Source organism: Rhipicephalus sanguineus, chromosome 5, assembly GCF_013339695.2.
Source record: "Rhipicephalus sanguineus isolate Rsan-2018 chromosome 5, BIME_Rsan_1.4, whole genome shotgun sequence".
Classification (NCBI taxonomy): domain Eukaryota; kingdom Metazoa; phylum Arthropoda; class Arachnida; order Ixodida; family Ixodidae; genus Rhipicephalus; species Rhipicephalus sanguineus.
In genome coordinates this window covers 6,055,352-6,074,520 of record NC_051180.1, presented here as the reverse complement: position 1 = coordinate 6,074,520, position 19,169 = coordinate 6,055,352, and the positions used below count along the sequence as shown (strand labels likewise).

The following is a 19,169-nucleotide window of genomic DNA, read 5'->3' as shown; positions in this document are numbered from 1 at the left end:
CAATACAGACGCGCAGACCCTAACCCTACCGCCCCCTCCCCCTCGCGAATAAAAAGAAAAAGGTCAGTTTCACCGCAAGGACGGAACAATGAATGTGATAGCAACAAATTGTAGTGTTATACGAAGTGAGGCTGGCAGCTAACTTTTGTATCCGATCTCGCGTAACTCTACAAAACGTTGGTGTAAGAGAATACGGCCGCTCTAGCGAAAGATGCTCTTTGTGCAGTGTCTTCGCATTGAGAGCGCAGCACGTAGCAGGATATACGAGCCGCCCACTGATGGCTGCCGAGATAGCGTGCACGCCAGCGACCGCGACCGCGCCCTTAGAATCAAAGTTCAATGTTGCTGCTCGACTGCTCGAGCGACAGCCCCCCCCCCCCTCCCTCGGCTCTATTCATGCTCGTTCAAGACGGGCGGGGCGTTTCCTCTCTGCTTCGACGGCAGGCCTCCCGAGCGGAGTGGTGTTATCGCATGCGCCCTCCAAGCGACGGAGATGGGCTGGCTCGTTTGATCTCTGCTTCAGCCGCGTTCGTCACCGGCACTCACGTGCTTTTACCCGCGGTACAACATACTATGCGCGGGAGGATGTTATCATTTTGGACTTTAAACGGGACATGACGGCAAAAACCCGTGGAGAGTGTCCATATTGCCATCGCAATAAAAAAGGACAGTGGTTCTCAAATTTCCTCATGCTTTTTTTTTATTGCAAGCAGAACGCTTTTTAAGCCGCTTTTGCCGCAGTACACTGGTGTCCTGCGGAAAAGTGTATTGAGATTTAGAGGGGGCTATGAGTACTAGCTGTCAGGGACACGGCACATTTTGTTCCTTAATTACTCATTTGTGCACGCGCCGTGTAATTACGAGTCCTAGTACGATCGCTGACGTCTAAAAAATTATTGGCAATCATTTGGAGCTTCTGTGTATGGCGTTTCTGCTGCCTTGAGAAACAAATAGACAAAAACGTATGCCAGTTTTATATTTTTGCCACCCCCACTTGCTCCTGCTTTACGAAACTCCCGAATTTCAAGGTTGCCAGGTTCGCAGGTCCACATTAGCATTTGCAGTGCCTTTCGAATTATTTGACAGGCCCTGCAAATGCTAATGTGGACTTAGTCATTGGTCGCACTGTGGGGTGGCTCAACACACTGCTTTTACTGAAAGAGCAGTGTTCACGTGCACTGTGCACGAGTTAACTGATGTTGAATGGTTTGCACGTATTTTTATTCTATTTTCTAAAAGTAAGCCTTCTTTGTTATACTGCTCCAAATTTGGGATTTCGTGCTCCAAAAGCAACATTTTGCTGCTCCAAAAATTGCTCCAAATCCTATTTCGGCTGTTGCACCCCTGAGCATGCAAGCAAAATATCGTCGCCGTCCGAAGAGCGAACCAAGCGGTACGCAGCCATCACGAAGATATACGAGTGAGAGAGAGACAGAACCGCACCGGTAAACGTCGTAAAAAGGGATTATCCGAAGAAGAAAAGTTCAGAAGATAGCAAGAAAGCCAAGCAACAGTGTAAGGGCGTTCTTCGACAGACTGCCGAGATATACGTGAAATACGGAGCACTCATATATGCGGCGTGGCCCACCCTACGCAAGAACACCAGTCACCGGTGTGCAGCAGCTATACGAGGTCACAGACGCTGCGAAGCAAAATACAAGATAGCGTCCGGCGAAGGCGCTGGGAGCGACGAAGACTGCAACAAACGAGATGGCCAATCAACGGGCAAGAAAACAGCGGAAGGCCAACGAACCGAATAATGCTCACCCCCATGCGGGGGGAACAGTCGGCCGGTCCAGGGCAAGATCCACACGAGGAGACGCTGCCTATGGCACCTACACGCGCGGGGTCCGCCTTAGAACAGGAAATAACACACATCAGCAAATAAATGCGACGCTTAGGGGGAGACAAAGTGGACAACGCGAAACCTGAGAATACAAAGCAGTGACAGCCCACAATATACGCCCACAGCCAGTAGGGCGCCCACAGCCATTCCAACTCTGGCGACCGGCGCCGATGAGTAGAGAAAGGCATAAACGAAGAGCAAACACCACAAGGTTTTCTTGTTTAACGTGCCGATGCTCGGCCTGCCCGCAGAGCTGAGATGCACCGGTAGAGCGGTACGTGGAGAACCAAGGGCCTAAACTGCTCTCCCCCAAAATCGGAGCTACTATATACTCCACAGACCTGCGAACAGACGACGCAAGCGCATTCAAGAACGACCCAATGTCCTAAGTGCAACACCTAAGGTTACTGGGACTCCGAATAGCTGAGAACAGAGAAGCAATAAGGATACCGGATAGCAACAGCCAGCCATCCTATTGATTCGAAGGATCGCCAACGAGAACTATGGCATGAAAAAGCATATGACCTAGTGCAGCTCACCCAAGCGTTCTTTGTCAGCCGCATATATTTACAGGTGGCGGAAAAACAAAAGCTAGGATCCATAGAGTTTCTTACAATAATACCTAGAGGGGAATCTGGCGCTAGTGGGGCTCCTTGAGCGGCGCTTCAACGACCATGAGAATTAGAACGGTAAGGAACTGCGCGATTGACGGAACAGAAGAAGAAGCAGTACACAGAACAAGCGCAGAAGTCAGTCATACCAACTAGCCCTACAACGCACTTTACTTGACCATGAGAATGATGGGAAGTACAGGCTTCGGATTTGCCTCGGATGGATTAGGTTCTTGAGATTCGCGACGGTTATTTGCCGAGTGTAAAACAAAGCGATATGAAGTTATTTCCAATTAAAAGTTGCTTCATCCTTTTGTACGTAAAACTTATTGTTAAAAGTTTGCGTGACCGTGAGATGGAACTGAAACCAGGACAAATTCAACCACCAGGGTATGCATTGCTCTGCAACTTTCTTCCAGATTTGGCATCACAATATAATGAATTATTTTCTTTACAACACTTAAACGCGCTTGTATTTCCCTCGAAAGTAAGCATTATCTATTTAAGGAAATAACAGCACCGTATTGAGTGAGAAACACTTAACGTATCATCTGCTGCGATGCCAGATGCGTCTGTCCAAGCGGCCTGCCCCCAACGCATCTCTCGTTTTGTTGTGAAGTCGAGTCAAGGGAGCGTGACGGTGCGTCTACTTAGCTTCGCTGTCGTTTTGCAGTCGATTTGAAAGAGTTTTGACAAGTAGCGCTTATCACAAAATGTGAACTCCATGCAATTTCTTGTACTGGCATGGGACGCTACATCTATGCGCAGCGATGAGTGCACCACGCTTTACTAAAACTGTCAAATGCAACCTGTAAAGCCGCAAGGTAACAGCAAACCAAGAAACCTAGCGGTCTTCAGCCTCTTTGAACAACAAAGCCACTGCTTGAGCGCTTTGCAACGCACCCCACTACCCATGCCTCGCGAAGAACGAAACTGAAACTGTGGAAAAAGATCCATAGACAGTTCGCTAGCTAATGAAATCCAGTCCGAAGCATGTACTTCCCATCATTCCCATGGTGGTTGAACGATCGCAGCGCCAGTTTCCTCTCGTATGAAACTCTATGCTAGGATCCATCATCAAAAAAAAAAGAAAAATGGTTGATCCCTCCGTCATAGGTGTCGGTATAACACGAAAGTGAAACGTGTTCTCGCAGATGCAGTTGAATGTTTATTATACATTGATATACGAGAGCTTGGAAAATATCTTTTGGTGTTTACCAGCTTAGCACCGCTCGATGTGGACGCACCCACGCTGACGCCTGGTGGCACATCTATGTCCCGACGGCTAGCGTCCATGAACATGGTTAAACTTTTCTGGTAGCTATAGTAGTTAAAGGGACACTAAAGAGCAAAACGATTTTTCTCGCATTAGTAAAGTAGTCTTCCACGATACCAAAAACACCACGCTTGCTGAGAGAAGACGCTTAATAAGCGAGAAAACGCACAAATCGAAAATACAGGTGGCGACGCCACCTTGAAATTGCCGCACCATTTGCCGTGACGTCACATAGTTTTGACGGCGCCTGTTTGGGCCTAGTAGTTCCTAATCGGTTAAATCAAAGTACAATGTCCTCTGAGGGGGCGAGAGACTTGACATAACGTGTTTGTGGAAATTTCGTCGAGCCAGTGGTGCCAAAATACGTTAAATGCTCTTTGAAATCTTTTACGTCACGAATTACAAAGTTCGGCGAAACGTTGAACTTGGTTTTCTCCTGCAATAATAAACCTATGGTGGTGAAATAAACTAGACAAGAGTTCTCCGAGCACACTTTATCAATCTAAACCAATTCATTGTTTCTCTTTCATCATCATCATCATCATCATCATCATCATCAGCCTGTCTACGCCCACTGCAGGGCAAAGGCCTCTCCCATGTTCCGCCAATCAAACCGGTCCTGTGCTTTCTGCTGCCACGTTATACCTGCAAACTTCTTAATCTCATCTATCCACCTAATTTTCTGTCTCCCCCTCACGCGTTTGCCATCTCTTGGAATCCAGTCAGTTACCCTTAATGACCACCGGTTATCCTGCCGACGTGCTACGTGCCCGGCCCATATCCATTTCTTCTTCTTGATTTCAACTATGATGTCCTTAACCCCCGTTTGTTCCCTGACCCACTCTGCTCTCTTCCTGTCTCTTAAGGTTACACCTATCATTTTCCTTTCCTCTGGACGGGGAGGATACCAGAATCTTGGAAGAATGCCAACATCATCTTGATCCATAAGAAAGGGGACGTCAAGGACCTGAAAAATTACAGGCCCATAAGCTTACTGTCCGTTGTCTACAAGCTATTTACAAAAGTAATTGCTAACAGAATTAATACGACATTAGAGTTCAATCAACCAAGGGACCAGGCAGGATTTCGTACAGGATTCTCAACAATAGACCATATTCATACTATCAATCAGGTGATAGAGAAATGCGCGGAATACAAGCAACCCCTATACATAGCCTTCATAGATTACGAGAAGGCATTTGATTCGGTGGAGACATCAGCAGTCACGCAGGCACTGCGGAATCAAGGCATCGACGAAGCCTATATAAACATAATGGAAGAAATCTACAGCGGATCCACAGCCACCATAGTCCTCCATAAAGAAAGCGACAGAATCCCAATAAAGAAGGGCGTACGGCAGGGAGACACGATCTCTCCAATGTTATTCACCGCGTGTTTACAGGAGGTTTTCAGGGCCCTAGATTGGGAAGAGTTAGGGATAAGAGTTAATGGAGAGTATCTCAGTAACCTACGATTCGCTGATGACATTGCATTGATGAGTAACGCGGGAGACGAATTACAGCTCATGATTGCTGAACTGGATACGGAAAGTAGAAGAGTAGGTCTGAAAATTAATATGCATAAAACTAAAGTAATGTGGAACAATCTTGGCAGAGAACAGCGCTTTGCGATAGGTGGCGAGACACTGGAAGTTGTAAAGGAGTACGTCTACTTAGGACAGGTAGTAACCGCGGAGCCGAACCATGAGAGTGAAATAACTAGAAGAATAAGGATGGGTTGGGGCTCATTCGGCAAGCCCTATCAAATCATGAATGGTAATCTACCACTATCCCTCAAGAGGAAGGTATATAACAGCTGCATCTTACCGGTACTTACCTACGGAGCAGAAACCTGGAGACTTACAAAGAGGGTTCAACTTAAATTGAGGACGACGCAGCGAACGATGGAAAGGAAAATGTTTCTCTTCAGTGTCCCTTTAACATACACCTGGACACAGCATATGGTTTCAAAATGCACATAGAGGGCTTCAACATGCACATAATAAACACTAGCTCGACACGTCCTCTTTCAAAACGTCGTCATTTGAGGAGAGAAACGGCAAGGTGTGCCTAGTAGCAGGTGCCAGTGGACTCGAAGCATTACGCGGCGGAGAAACACCGTCAGCTCATTTGGAAGCGAGGCGTCACACGCTGCCGTGAAAGGCGAATCGCGTAACTGCGTCGTCACCGAATCGAATCATTGTTGACGCCGCATTTCACCGACCATAGAGTTTTCTGCAATATTGCAGCGAAAGCCTCCGCCATGCTGACTATCGAAACGCTCGCAGCCGGTGTTCGTTAGTGTCATGATGCATTACTCGTGGCCGCCGAGATTGGCTCCGGCAACGCGCCGTCGCTGTTGTTAGTGTTGCTCAGGCCGTTCCATTCGCACGGTGAGAGCGTAATCATAGAAAAGCGGTGTGACAGCCAGAAGAGCGTCGGTTATTGGACGCTGAGCTTCTTTACTGAGCTTGGGCTAAGGTCGCCATCCCGCGGAATGTTAGAGTTAACAGAAAGATCACACCACGGCCGGGCTAGAAACGCGACGCGCGTCGTGTCTCCCCTCTAGTCTGGCCGTCATTTGTCATGCTTCGAGCGGGGAACGTGGTGTGAACAACCAAGCGAGCGTAACAGAGCTATTTTTAGATGCGAAGCATCTTATGGCGGAGTTCAATCCGGTGGTGGTGGTGGTGTGTGGCGTGACCACCATTACAGCACATGCGCGTCCTTCTCCCCCTCCTCTCCTACGCTCCCCCCTCTCGCACGCCTCATTCTCTCCTGCGCAACGCCGCGATGAGCGCCAGCGCATGCGAGTCCCCTCCTCCTCTCTCTCCTCTTCTACGCTCCCCCCTCTCGCGCGCCTGTCAACCGCGTTCCCTGCTCGCCCTGTGAGAATTAACGGCCTGGCTAGAGGAAAGATAAGACGCGCGTAGCGTTCCTCTTCGCGTTCCACGACGCGATGTCGGTAGCATGCCCAACGAACGCCAACGGAACGAGATCGTGCAAGTGCTCCGGCTTTGCATCGCCTCATGGTCCCCTTTAGCGGGAGATGGTGTAATTTTTTAGGGGAGAAGCTCCTCTTAGTCTGACCTTGTCACGCGTCCGGCGTAAGGCGTAACCGGCCCATCACTGATCCTTTGCAAACTGCCCACTACTTCGTCTTTGCAAACATCCCACTACGATCCATCACCGATCCATTACTTCACCGACCATAAAGCCGTTGTAATGAAGGGGGGACGGAAGCCACCTTTGCAAACTGCCCACTTCGTCTTTGCAAACATCCCACTACGACTCATCACCGATCCGTCACTTCACCAACCATAAAGCCGTTATAATGAAGGGGGAACGGAAGCCACGTCTAGCTACCACATACGATTAATAAAATTTCTTGTATAAATATATACAGTGTTTGTCACGTCCTTCATGATGTACTGGGCTATCGCTTTGATTACTGCTGGGCGAAACCACTGAAGATTTCACGGTGTAACCATGATTGCTTCAGGAGCTTCGCCCAAGCTCTTCATAATTCATCCGTGGATATGCTGTGAATTTTTTTTAACATGGATAGATGCTATGAGCGAGGCTTTCGATAAAGCCGCCACTTAACGGTGTAAGGCGTTGACAAAATGACACTTCTTTTGGAAACGCGCCGAATGGGACGGCCGTAGAAACGATGCAACAGCGGGTTACCGGAGCTAACCGCAGGGGCCGTGCATTACTTCACTCCTCTGCTCCCGGACGGCGACACCACCCCGCGAACCAAGAGCACTTCGAGAGGAACGTGTGAGAGATAAAAGGCGCGTTCGTGATGCCTGCTGCACGTGTGACCGTGGCGCAATGGTTAGAACGTCCGACACCTATCGTTGTGAACCGAGAGGTTGTGGGTTCGACTTCAGTTTATCGAACTTTTCTCTTTGCCCTCCGATCGTGTGCATTTTGCTGACGTTTTCCGTGACGGAACCACATAACAGCTAATAGCGTTCGTAATGCAAGGATGGCTTCCTGGCATGGCACTGCATGTAAGCACGTGTGGGTGCTCACATGCATTCCTCTTATATATTTTAACTGATAGCCAGACCAGAAATGTTCTATTGAAAAAAAAAAATATATATATATATATTTCAATGAATTTCAATGAATAACTTATCACTCTAAACGGATCCATTGTTTCTCGGCGTCCCTTTTAGTCTCCTATAAGGTTCACTGGAACCCATGACCTCCGTTAGGGGGAGCCAAGATTCACCTTTGCGTACGCTTTTACCTCTAGTAGCCAGCCATATCAGGTGACATGACGAACCCAGACAGGAGGAGGACTCACGTGTGATCGCCTTGCTGAAGGAGAGCGAGTGCTGCTTGCGGGCGAGCCCGATGCGCAACAGGAACAAGCGGAAGCGCAGCGATGCGATCGTGTAGATGAGCGGGTTGGCCGCAGAGTTTGCAGGCAGCACGAACACTGCCGTCCACGCGTACGCCTCACCTGCACAACACATGCACAGCTCAGGCGCCTCTTTTTATACTCCGACTGATGAGCGTACAGGATCAATCACACTTGTCTACGGCGGCCGCTGCAGCCGCCATTTTTAGTGCAATTATATCGACACTCTCGGCTGTTTCTTGCCGTCGACGTCATGTCCCGTACATATATATACCATATATATATATATATATATATATATATATATATATATATATATATATATATATATATATATATATATATATATATATATATATATAAACGCCACAAACAAAAATAATTCAGCAAAATACTTTCCGAAGCGCGGATTCGAACGGGCTACCCCTCTCTTTGCAGCGCTAGACGGCTCGGCCATTGAGCGTACGTCCCTCAGCATACTAACGGCGAGCTATTGGCCGCAAGATCGAGCAGAGTCAGCACCTAGCGGCGAGCGGACGTAACCCCGTTGTGTGGATGGCTCCTTGCGTTGTCTGCTAGCCACACCGTGTTCGCATGTGTACGTACGTCATGCACGTCCTCAGATTACAGCTTATTCTGTTGTGCCAGCACAGTATCAGATGCTTGTACGTATGCCTACACAATATACATAAGCATTTTGCCTTACGAGACTTGTATGCACTATAATACATGAGTGCATGCACGTGTCGATATGGCGCTATGTCTAACCATCGTACCGTCAATTCGCCAAAATCATTGCAATGTGGGTACCACTTTGTCGTTCAAGCACATTACATAGTGAATTTGGCGTCATCCTAAGCGAAAAAAAAGTACTAAATGTCGGGTTATGAATGCAGAATTGTAGCGACACCATCTCTTGAAGTGTTGGCGATTTGGAAATCCTTGTGATACCGTAAAGCATGAACTAGCGTCTGCAGAGGCGGTTAGCGGTAAAAAAACCTGAAGCCACGAATTTCTATAGCAGTACGCGTATTCATGCAAACAAAAAAGCACAATGCACAAAGTTCTACTTCTTCTAATTACGCAAAGATACAGGCTCTCTTTTTTGTATCAGCTAGAGCAAGAAGTAAATACCTAATTGACTCTGTCGCGCAACACTATTTATGTTGTGGCATAGGCAAACAGAATTTAAACACGTGCAAATAAAGCGAGAAAAAAAATTGAGCAAAGTTCAAAACACGAATGTGACCGACGACCAGTACCCCACTGATTGGCAGATTGCGCTTCTCTCACACGTAGTAGGAGCGTTAGGGCGGTTTCGTGCATTAATGTGGCAATGGAGGGCGCATGCATCACCATTAGTCTTCAGTCAACGCGCTTTATTCGCCGACTACGGCGAAGCGCTGCTGCGTACATTTGTATACGCGCCGCCGACCGCCTATCCACACAAACGCGGCGACGGTGCTGCCACCTGTAGCCCGGTCTCGCGGCGAATACACCATTTACCGCTGGTGGTTGCAGAGCTAGGGGGCATTTCGGCGTGTTCTCTGCATTACCAGCGAGATGGTGCGAAGGGCGCGCTTTAGAGGTCGTCGCCCCGCTCGTTGCAATGCGCGCGCTCCGCTAACCACTTGCCCCTAAAGGGCGTAGTCGCCCGCGCGCGCGTGCACTTATCTCTTGATGGGGCTGTTCGTCTTGTGCTTTCATCGGAATGTTTGCGCTGATGTTACAGAGCGCACGAACGTCGCTTCGCTCGCCGCAGGCGGCCGCGTTTGCGAAAGGAGCGCGCTGCTCAAACACAAGGAAGTAACGACTCTGTTCGCGCTCGTCCTGTGTATACCTGTGCGTTCGTTTCGCGCGTACTTCTTTGTGCTTGAGCAGCGCGCTTCAAGTGTCGAGCTGTGAACGTTGATATATAATTCACGCTCGTACTGTATCTGTTCTTTTCGTACGTCCTTTGCGCTTGAGCAGCGTGCTGCACGTTTCGAGCTGCTTTCCGTTCTTCCCGTGCCATTCCAATTTGTTGCCCTCGCATTCATTGCTTCGCCCTTGCTGCGAAACTGTGAATTTTTTTTTCTGCAAATATATGCTTAGACAGACGCCGCAGTGATACCAAACGCAGTCATACCGCATGCTAGGTCCTTGTGCTATATGTATACAATGCAAGCATGGACGGGAGATTGTAGCTAACTCGAGGTAGCAGCTGCGAACGGCGACAGCGTGCACAACCACACGCTCGACCACTATAGACAAGTGTGATTCAGACTGTACTTCAAGATATTGCTGTGCTCATTCGTGTCGACGGTAAAAAACTAAGTCGACTGCCTTGTCCTTGACGGCAGCCATTTCTTTTTTTGCTCCTGCGTGGAAGAGCGCAATACGTTCGTGCTCTGGCGGCACAGCGAGAGTCTCGGTGACTTACGTCGTATAGGGCCACACAGACAGTTCGAAAACAGAGCAACATGCTTGTGCTCGTAACTGATTTCCTATATCGCTTTATGAAATTGCGAAGCAACATGCTCGTAAAAAGATACTTGACAACCACCTGTTTTGTAGCACAACACTACAAGGAAATCGATACAGATTTTTCGGAAAGAAAGCTTTTAGTAGGCAAAATATTCACACTGGTCCCGGGTTCGGTCCCCGGACCAGGTCGAATTTTTTCTTTAACTAAGAAGCTTTCTTTCAAAGAAAGCCATACGAATAGTCCTTGCAGCGTATTGTGCTACAAAACAGGTATAGGGTGTATGCACGACAGGCATCGACAGCGACATGCAGGCAAGTATCGCTGTGCACTCTGGGTAATCCGCCATTTTGAAGCAATAACAAGCAGAGCAAAGCAGGCAACGTTTGTGGACTGGTCGTCGATGTGTGGTCGCAGTCGATCTCCGGGCGTGCGGTTTGGCATCTCTGCGCAAGAATGCAACATTGTTTTGCGGCAGAATGACGCATGATCAAACGGATTATGCAGCGACGCTGTGCGTCAAAGACCAGGCGCGCTACAGTGAGAAAGTTGCCCTGTTTAGTTGGACCCCTTTGAGCTTCGGTAAAGCGACTGCGTAAGAGACGTCAACCTGTGGCCGCGAATCGACGCCGCAGACATAAGCGAGTTCCTTGTTTTGAGGACCAGCTTCCTTACCCGCCAGCAACTAAAGGCTCGAAAAGGATTAGAAGGCCACAATTTTGTGACCAGCGGTTGGGTGCGCGAGCCATCGGTTAAGGAAGTTTCCTCAGACTCCGTGATTCTCAAAACAAAGGTACGTTAAAGTGTTTTATTCTTCTAGCGGAATACAATGTTATCTTTTTGCCCAGGTCAACCACTCGCAGAGCCTCAACAAGCCACCTGTGGATTCATGGGTCCTGTGCAAGTGCGACGGTGAAGTCGTTGCCGCGCACTGTACGTGCATGGCCGGGAACGGCGAGGCGTGCTCCCATGTCGCGGCACTGCATTTTTACGTAGAGTACGGCGTGCGCGTGCGGCGGGAGCGATCGTGCACGGACAGCGCCAACTCATGACTGCCGACGCACATCAGGAAATTGGATGTGATTCCTATCGCTGAAATGGATTTCGCGTCCTCGACGATGAAAAAACGACGATTAGGTGCCGATGCCAGTGCAGCTCGTGAGCCGAAAGCCCTTGCAGAGCCAGCAGCACCCACTGGAGACTGTGACCCTGCGAAACAGAGTACACCAACGCTCTGCTCAAAGCAATGCCTGCATCCGCCGTGCCCAAAATAAAACTTTTACAATGACAGGAACGGGCAGCGCTTTAAAATAGGTAACATAGGTGCGAGACTTGCATACCTGATAAAACGTGTCGGCAACACACTTTGTACTTCTGCGGATTATCGGCGACACCCTTCCTGTTGAGGCTGGCGATCCACTCGCGCTGCCGGCGTTGCGACAGCTGCCTCGTCTTGCCCCATTCATGAACCCGCACCTTTGGAATCTTGAAAAACCGAAAGTTGCTGAGGTTCTGACTGTTCTGCCTAGCCTCCTCTTTCTCGGCTTTGGTGTACGTACGGCTTTTGCAGCCTACAACGGCGCAGTAAACCATGACAGCTATCGACTGGCCATACACGCTGCTTTGCTCCTCTGCTTGTTATTGCTTCAAAATGGCGGATTACCCAGAATGCACAGCGAGACTTTCCTGCATGTCGCTGTCGATGCCGGTCGTGCATACACGCTATAGTTGTCGATTTTCCCTATCATAACTTTTCCGCCACCTTCCGGGATTCCGCAGAATTGATTTACAATATTGCTATATACATGTATATCTTTTTACAAAGCTCAACTACTATGCGTCTATCAGGATAGTAAAATCTCACTGACAAGCGCCACAGGATTATGTAACAATCGTCATTTCGGTCATCGAACTTGGTTGTTTGGACGTCAAGTTGGAATGTATTGCATGAAGACGAACGTTTTACATCGGCGAGCGCTTTATGTTGTACGATTATTTCTAGTTCGCTGAAGGCCACGTCGTCCGTTTAGAATGACGCCACTCATGGCGTCAATGAACGTTTTCGATTAGCCCTTTCAAAGCTGGACTTTTGTTAGGGCAACGTCCAGCGGGCTTCGAATTTGCGAAATATGACAGCATGCAGTGCCGTCGGCGAGTGTTATATGTAATGATGCGGGTACCATTGATCCATGAAGTCCTCGCAGTATTTAACGCCACGGTTTTTGTGGTTATGAAGGGGAAAATTGACAACCATCTGTTCTGTAACAATCGTGGATTTCTCAGAAAGAAAGCTTCTTAGTTGACGAAAAATTGTCCCGGTTTCTATCCCCAGACCGACTAAGAAGCTTTGCTCCCTCGCGGGGCGATTGGTAGTTAGTTGCAATAAGGACTCGCCGGGAATGCGGACGCCCGACATAGCCATCAGGCCCATGACGATCATGGGGAACCAGCAGAGCGAGTTGGTCAGGACGATGAGCGCCATCTGTCGGCCGACCAGGCTATCGGCTTGGCGCGCTGCGTGCCTCTTGACGGCCGTCTTGGAGCGTCGGATGCTGAGGTACATGTAGGCGTACGCGGCCACGATGCTGGCGAAGGCGAGAAGGTTGAGGCAGAAGAAGACGGCCACCGAGTACTCCCAGCCGGACGGCTTCTGGTTCGTGATGTGCAGCGCCAGGCACACACCTGAGCGCGCATAGAACTCCCCCTGCACCACACGCAGTCGGGAGCGGTCAGGCCTATAGCCAGAGTTTAAAAAGCGGGACTATATTGCATGGTATTCTACTTAATTAGCAATAGTAATTAACTAACTTCTAAAGCAACAAAGCTGGGGAAAAAAACACACACACAGGTTCATCGCAAGGAAGAAGCAGTGAATGCGATAGCAGCAAATTGTAATGTTATACGAAGCAAGGCTAACTCTTTTGGATCCGATCTCACAATTTGTGCGTGGCTCTGACCTAACGTCGTAAAGGCCGATGTACAGCGGATCTGAGGGGAAGCCACCGCGCTGAAATGCAATGCGTTGCAAAGCTAGGCGGTTTAGCACTGAAGGAACCTCCTGTCCGTTTGACCAGCTCTCACTCGCCTCCGCTGTGCTATGCCATGCTCCCCCCTTCCCTTTTCTACCCTTTACTGTACTTCACTGCACCTGGCTATGCTGTGTATGGAACAGTGCGTGCTTCTATGTTCTTTCTTCGCGCAGATTAAGCTTGTCTGCCGAATCGATGAACGGACTGGCCAAAAAACATGCCATATACTGCTGCACTTCGTGTGTGTGCGTGTTTCTATGTTCTTAGGGGTTGTAGTATTCGCGCAGTTTAAACTTGCCTGCTGCTTCGCCCGTTCGAGCTCGGCTTGAACAGCTCCTGCAGAAGGAGTCGTTCTTGGGCAGGTGCTTGCTAATAATCGTGGTCTAGCGCAAAGACCCACAACAAAGACACGGAAACACAGGCGCTGTGCTGTGTGTTCCGGGGAGAGAAGCGGTTTTCACGCAGTCTCCATGCGAAGCGGTGAGAGCACGACACGCATGCCAGCCGTCTGTGCCGAGAGGAAAGACGGGCGGGGCGTTTTCTCGTTTTCTGTCAGGAGAAATCGAGGGCAGGCCTCGCACGCGGGTCATCGCATGCGTCCTCCGTGCGACGGAAATGACCGTATCGTTTCGTCTCTGCTTCGGCCGCGCTCGCGCGCTTTTACTCGCGGGTAGAACATACGATGCGCTGTTATCGATTTGGACTTTATACCGAACATGACGCCAACGGCATAAACCCGTCGAGAGTGTCCATATAACTGCTACTGCAATAAAAATCCGATTAGAAGGTTGTCGAAATCGTCCGATTAGAGAATTTCTAACCTTTACTCTTTTAAGTATCAGTTTTGCTGCTTACCGCGGATGTATTATGAAAACTTAAACTGCGCTTAGGACGAGACACCAGAGTAGAAGCAGACAGGGCGAACGCAGACTAACATCTGATTTATTGAAATCACGTAAACTTCCCCCTGGAACAATGCGCGTGCGCAATAACAGTCATGACCGCGTGACGAAAGCGCATTGCCCCACCAAGACCCCTATCTACGTAAGAAACTCAAGCTCTTTCCAAGAGAGACACACAGATGTATCGCTGACGCACAGTGTTAGGACGAGCGAAGGACCAGAGGGCACGTGGATTCCTGGAAGCCTCGTGGATAGTTAGACAGATAAGTGCGTCAGCGATACATCTGTGTATACGTGGCCGAATGCTACGGTCGTTTGTATACGTCATGTGCGCGTGAAGATGAACATTTGCAGTTGAAAGTCAGCGCTGTGTGAGTTCTCCGTCCGCGTGCAGTCGCGCTGTTCAGATTTATTATGATTTTCAACCAGTCTAGCCCGCCAGTACACTTTGGTTGACAAAGTTGTTCGATTCAGCATAGATTTGGCACTGCAGATGTTGAAAGCACTGGTTTTAAAAATCCATTCTTTTCTGCAATTTACGGACTCCCAATGCCCTCAGCGCACTTAATTGGGCTAGTTGGTTCTGCATGTCTACTCTGTCTCAAAGCGCACCCATATCGTACCCAATGCCCTCGTCTCCCCATAAGCAACGTCTATTGGCCGCTTTCGTTTCTGCAAGCAAATATCGTTCGCACTGAACTTGGCGGAAGAAAACGCTGGTGTATTTTAGTTACCATACCACGCAGTACGCATCCAACGTAGTACCACGGCCACTGTAAAAGGTATACGACGCAGACGTGGCGCCCCCGGGCACACTACCACACGCGTGCTGTCCAATTTGCGCTTATCGCGGCGACAACTGGGAATGCGAAGTGCACAGGCCAGCGTAATTCTCTCGTTACGCGAGGGCAACCTTCGACTTCTCCGTTGCACGCCAGGTCACGCTCCTAATACGACCGCTCCAAATACACGCTCCAGACACGCTCCAAATACGACCGCTCCAAATACGACCGATAAACGTCGGTGCCGAATAATCGTGTTTTCCGGGAACTTACTAACAAGCGACAAAGAAGAGTAACTATGTCAAGTCATTTCTTGTGTTGCCGGTCGTTAATGTTGCCACCGGGAAATGGAGAGGGAACTGTGTTCACGACGCTTCTTTCTTTATGACTGTCGTCTCTGTTCTGGATATAGTCAACGCATGGTGGTCAGCACCGATGTATCGGATTTTTTTTAGGGGCGAAGCTCCTTAAGGCGGCACCCGTTCGTCCCTCGTCGTGGTCGTAGTAGTGAGTAACAAGTCTTACGCTTTGACCTCCAAGGTGGTGCCGGTGGGAGATTTCTCCTGTGCGTTGTTGAACAAAAAAAAAAATTCGCAGCGTGCGCGTTAACTAAAAGCCGAATTCTTCTGTCTCTCATTCCCCATTAGCAGCCATTGGCATGTTCCAGTAGGAAACGTTAGTAGAAGTAGAAGTGTAAGTGTTAGCTAAAAGCCGACTTCTTCTGTCTCTCATTGCCATTAGCAGCCATTGTTTACCTCCAAGGTAGTGCCTGGTGAGATTTCTCCTGTGCGTGATTAAACAATAAAACTTTTGTTCAAAACGCCGTTGATTGATGAAATAAACCAACGAAAGACGCCAGATGTTTTGTAAAAGCAGAACGAAAGAACGCCAGATGTTTTTCTTAAAGTGTAGTAGTAGTAGTAGTCCACCTCGCCCGATCGTCAACGGGCGAGGTGGACCGGCAACGGCGCGAGGACCCTGCCGTACGAGAGTTAAATCACACTAAAAGACATACTTTGCGGGCGATACACTCTAGTGAGCTTTCAACTTTTCGTCTTAATGTACATGATAAAGAAATTATTTCTACGAAAAACGCAAGGCACACCTTGAGCAATATGTTTGGTTTTGGGACGCTAAATGGAACCATGAGGCGATGCGAAGCCGGAGCACTTGCACGATCGCGTTCCGTTGGCTTTCGTTGGGCATGCTACCGACCTCGCGTCGTGGAACGCGCGTCCTGTCTTCCCTCTAGCCTTGCCTTTAATTCGCACAGGGCGAGCGGGGAATGCGGTCGCTCTTGGCGCTCTTTCGCTCGGGAGCGGACTTCTTCCTTGCATTTCACCGATCACAAGTGATAATGAAGGGACCACGTAAACCAACAGTACAATAAAAGTTTGATGTTTAATATATACACGATGTTTCACACTCTTTATATTATGTACTGGGCGCATTTCACGGAAGAGTTTCACGGTTTACAGATGATTCCCTCCGTAGCTTCGCCCCACTCATCATCATTCACCCCGTGGATATGCTGTGATTTTTTTTCGATTGGTGCTATCACGATCTGTTCTAAATCTCGTCAATGGCCCGCAGCGACATGCAGCATAGGCTGGCGCGTATTTCTACCTCAGGGAAATACCTGAACGGAGCTGAGCCACTGTCATTCAGGAATGAGCGTTAATTGATGCCATAAGTTATTACAGAGAATGACTTACAGCGAAACACAAACGGACAGTAAAATGACAGAAGCGATCAACTGTAACCAAGTTTGTTTTGGAAGGAAAACATATATCCTATGCGCACGCGTGACATGTCTTAGTAGCCAAATAATCCCTATATAAAAGTGTGATTCGATGATATATTGGTTACCTATTTCCCGTGAGGGTTGATTGCATTTTATAGTGGTTTCATTCCGGTCGTTTCCTTTCGATTTCTGTCGGTGTGGGCCATTCCCCGATCCTACAATTGCGTGTAATGCGAACCTGAAAGTACGGCTGTATGACGATGGGCAGCGCGGCGATGGCGGCTGCGGTGGCCCATGCGGCCGCTATGAGCTGGTAGGTGCGCCTCAGGCCGAAGCGCACCATGGAAAAAGGGAAGGAGATGCAGATGAGCCGGTCGGCCGTGATGAGCACCAGCGTGAAGATGGAGCTCTCGCTGGACAGCGTGGACAGGAAGCCGCACAGCTTGCACAGCGCACTGGCCCGCCACACGTCCGAGTTCTGGATGTATCGGCCGCGGTAGTAGATGTCCACGCTGGCGATCACCACCAGGTACACGCCCATGAGCAGGTCGGCGCACCCGAGCGACAGAATGAGCGTCGAGCTGACCGGGTTCGAGTTCTTGGTCTTGAGGCGCCACGCGATGACGAACAGGTTGCCCAGCAGCGCCACCACTCCGAGCACCCAGAGGAAGGAGCGCTGCACGGGGCTGCTCATCAGGTCCTCGCACGAAGAGATCTCGTCCGCCGGCGGCAGGCAGTAGTCGAACGACACTTGCGGCGACGCCAGGCAGCAGAACTTGAACGAATCGCTGAAGCTGCGGCGCTTGTGTTAGCATTCTACAGCTGGGAAGCCATTCGTACAAAACTTACAGAGACTCCAGAGAGTGCAGACCGTGGAACATTTCGTGAGAGAAGTGCTCGATGTCGTTGCCTTGTATGTCTCTGCGAAGAAGAACACGCGCGGTGCTTGTGACGTCAGCGGCACGCGTCGCTTCGACTTACAAGCTGGTGACGCTCTTCAATCCCTGAAACGCTCCGTCTTCCACGTACTGCAGCTTGTTGTTCCGTAGATTCCTGCAAATCGTTCACCGCTTAGTGAAACTACCGTAACAGATTTGTTTATGTGTACGGGCTGAAAGTTTATTTCTTTCTAACCCCGCAGTAGGAAACGACCTTTAATGTCCACGGGTGTTTCTATTATTATTTGCCCCATCGAAATACCAGGAACGCACGGGACACGTTGGCGCACTTGTAAGTGCAAATTTTACGAGAGAACAAAAGGGTCTGTCCTGTGCCTTCTTCTCTGCGTCCAGTTGCGTACAGTACGTAAGGTCCATGTCCGTTTCGTGTTTTATGTGAGTGTTCGTCGGTGTGCACCGGTCTGCAGCGCATCATTTATAACCGTTCAGTATGCCACACAACTGGGCCCACTTTCGAACGTTCTTGAGAACAGACAATTGACTGCATACTTACAGGGTCGTCACTTGATCCAAGCCCACGAAAGTGTTCTTCTTAAGCCCCGAAAGGGCCATGCCGCTTAGGTTCCTATTCGAAATAAAAATTGAATGTCAGAGCTCGCAGCTACGAGGGAATTTCACGACGCACAATCAAGTATTCCGTCGTCGCCTGAACATCCCTTTCAAGGACTTTTTATAGCTTTCTTAACTTTCTATAACTAATAAGAACTTTCCTGATCTGATGAGCAACGCCATACAACCACAGCCACCTGCGTAGTTGATGACTTCGATATCTGAGTTACGCTGTGAAACATCGAATTATGGTCTACAACGCATTTTCGCAAACAAAAAGCACCTGTTTTCACTTTGGCATTCCGTTCCTGCTCTTTGGAAGGTGGGGACACTTGCAAGGAGCGTTGAAAGGAGCGTTTGACTGTAGTATCTTTATAATAGCTATCGTATCACTGGCCAGCCGCCCTGCGCTGTGGCTGAATGGGTTGATCATCCGTGCTGGCTGTTTGCGCGTAATCGCTGGGGCGCGGGTTCGAATCGTAATGCGGTTTTTTCTTTTTTTTTTGTCTCTCTCAGAATTGCTTATGTTTGCCGCGGTGGTACAGCGGTTACGGTGCTCAGCTGTTGACCAAAGGGCACAGGTTTGACGGCGGCTCCAGCATTTTTTAACGAGGCTAAAATGCTAGAGGCTCG

The 19,169-nt window shown here is 49.2% G+C and overlaps 1 protein-coding gene across 1 annotated transcript in view; it reads right to left on the bottom strand.

Annotated features, from left to right (window-relative positions):
- Nucleotides 1-19,169, bottom strand: part of LOC119393144 (uncharacterized) — a 445,271-nt gene that overhangs the window by 88,730 nt on the left and 337,372 nt on the right. Inside the window, exons 42-47 of the mRNA XM_049415849.1 lie at nt 18,481-18,552; nt 18,010-18,081; nt 17,878-17,949; nt 17,267-17,822; nt 12,966-13,275; nt 8,051-8,209 (exon numbers count right to left, since the gene is read on the bottom strand). Coding sequence (XP_049271806.1) covers nt 8,051-8,209; nt 12,966-13,275; nt 17,267-17,822; nt 17,878-17,949; nt 18,010-18,081; nt 18,481-18,552 — 1,241 coding nt within the window. The remainder of the gene's footprint in view (nt 1-8,050; nt 8,210-12,965; nt 13,276-17,266; nt 17,823-17,877; nt 17,950-18,009; nt 18,082-18,480; nt 18,553-19,169) is intronic.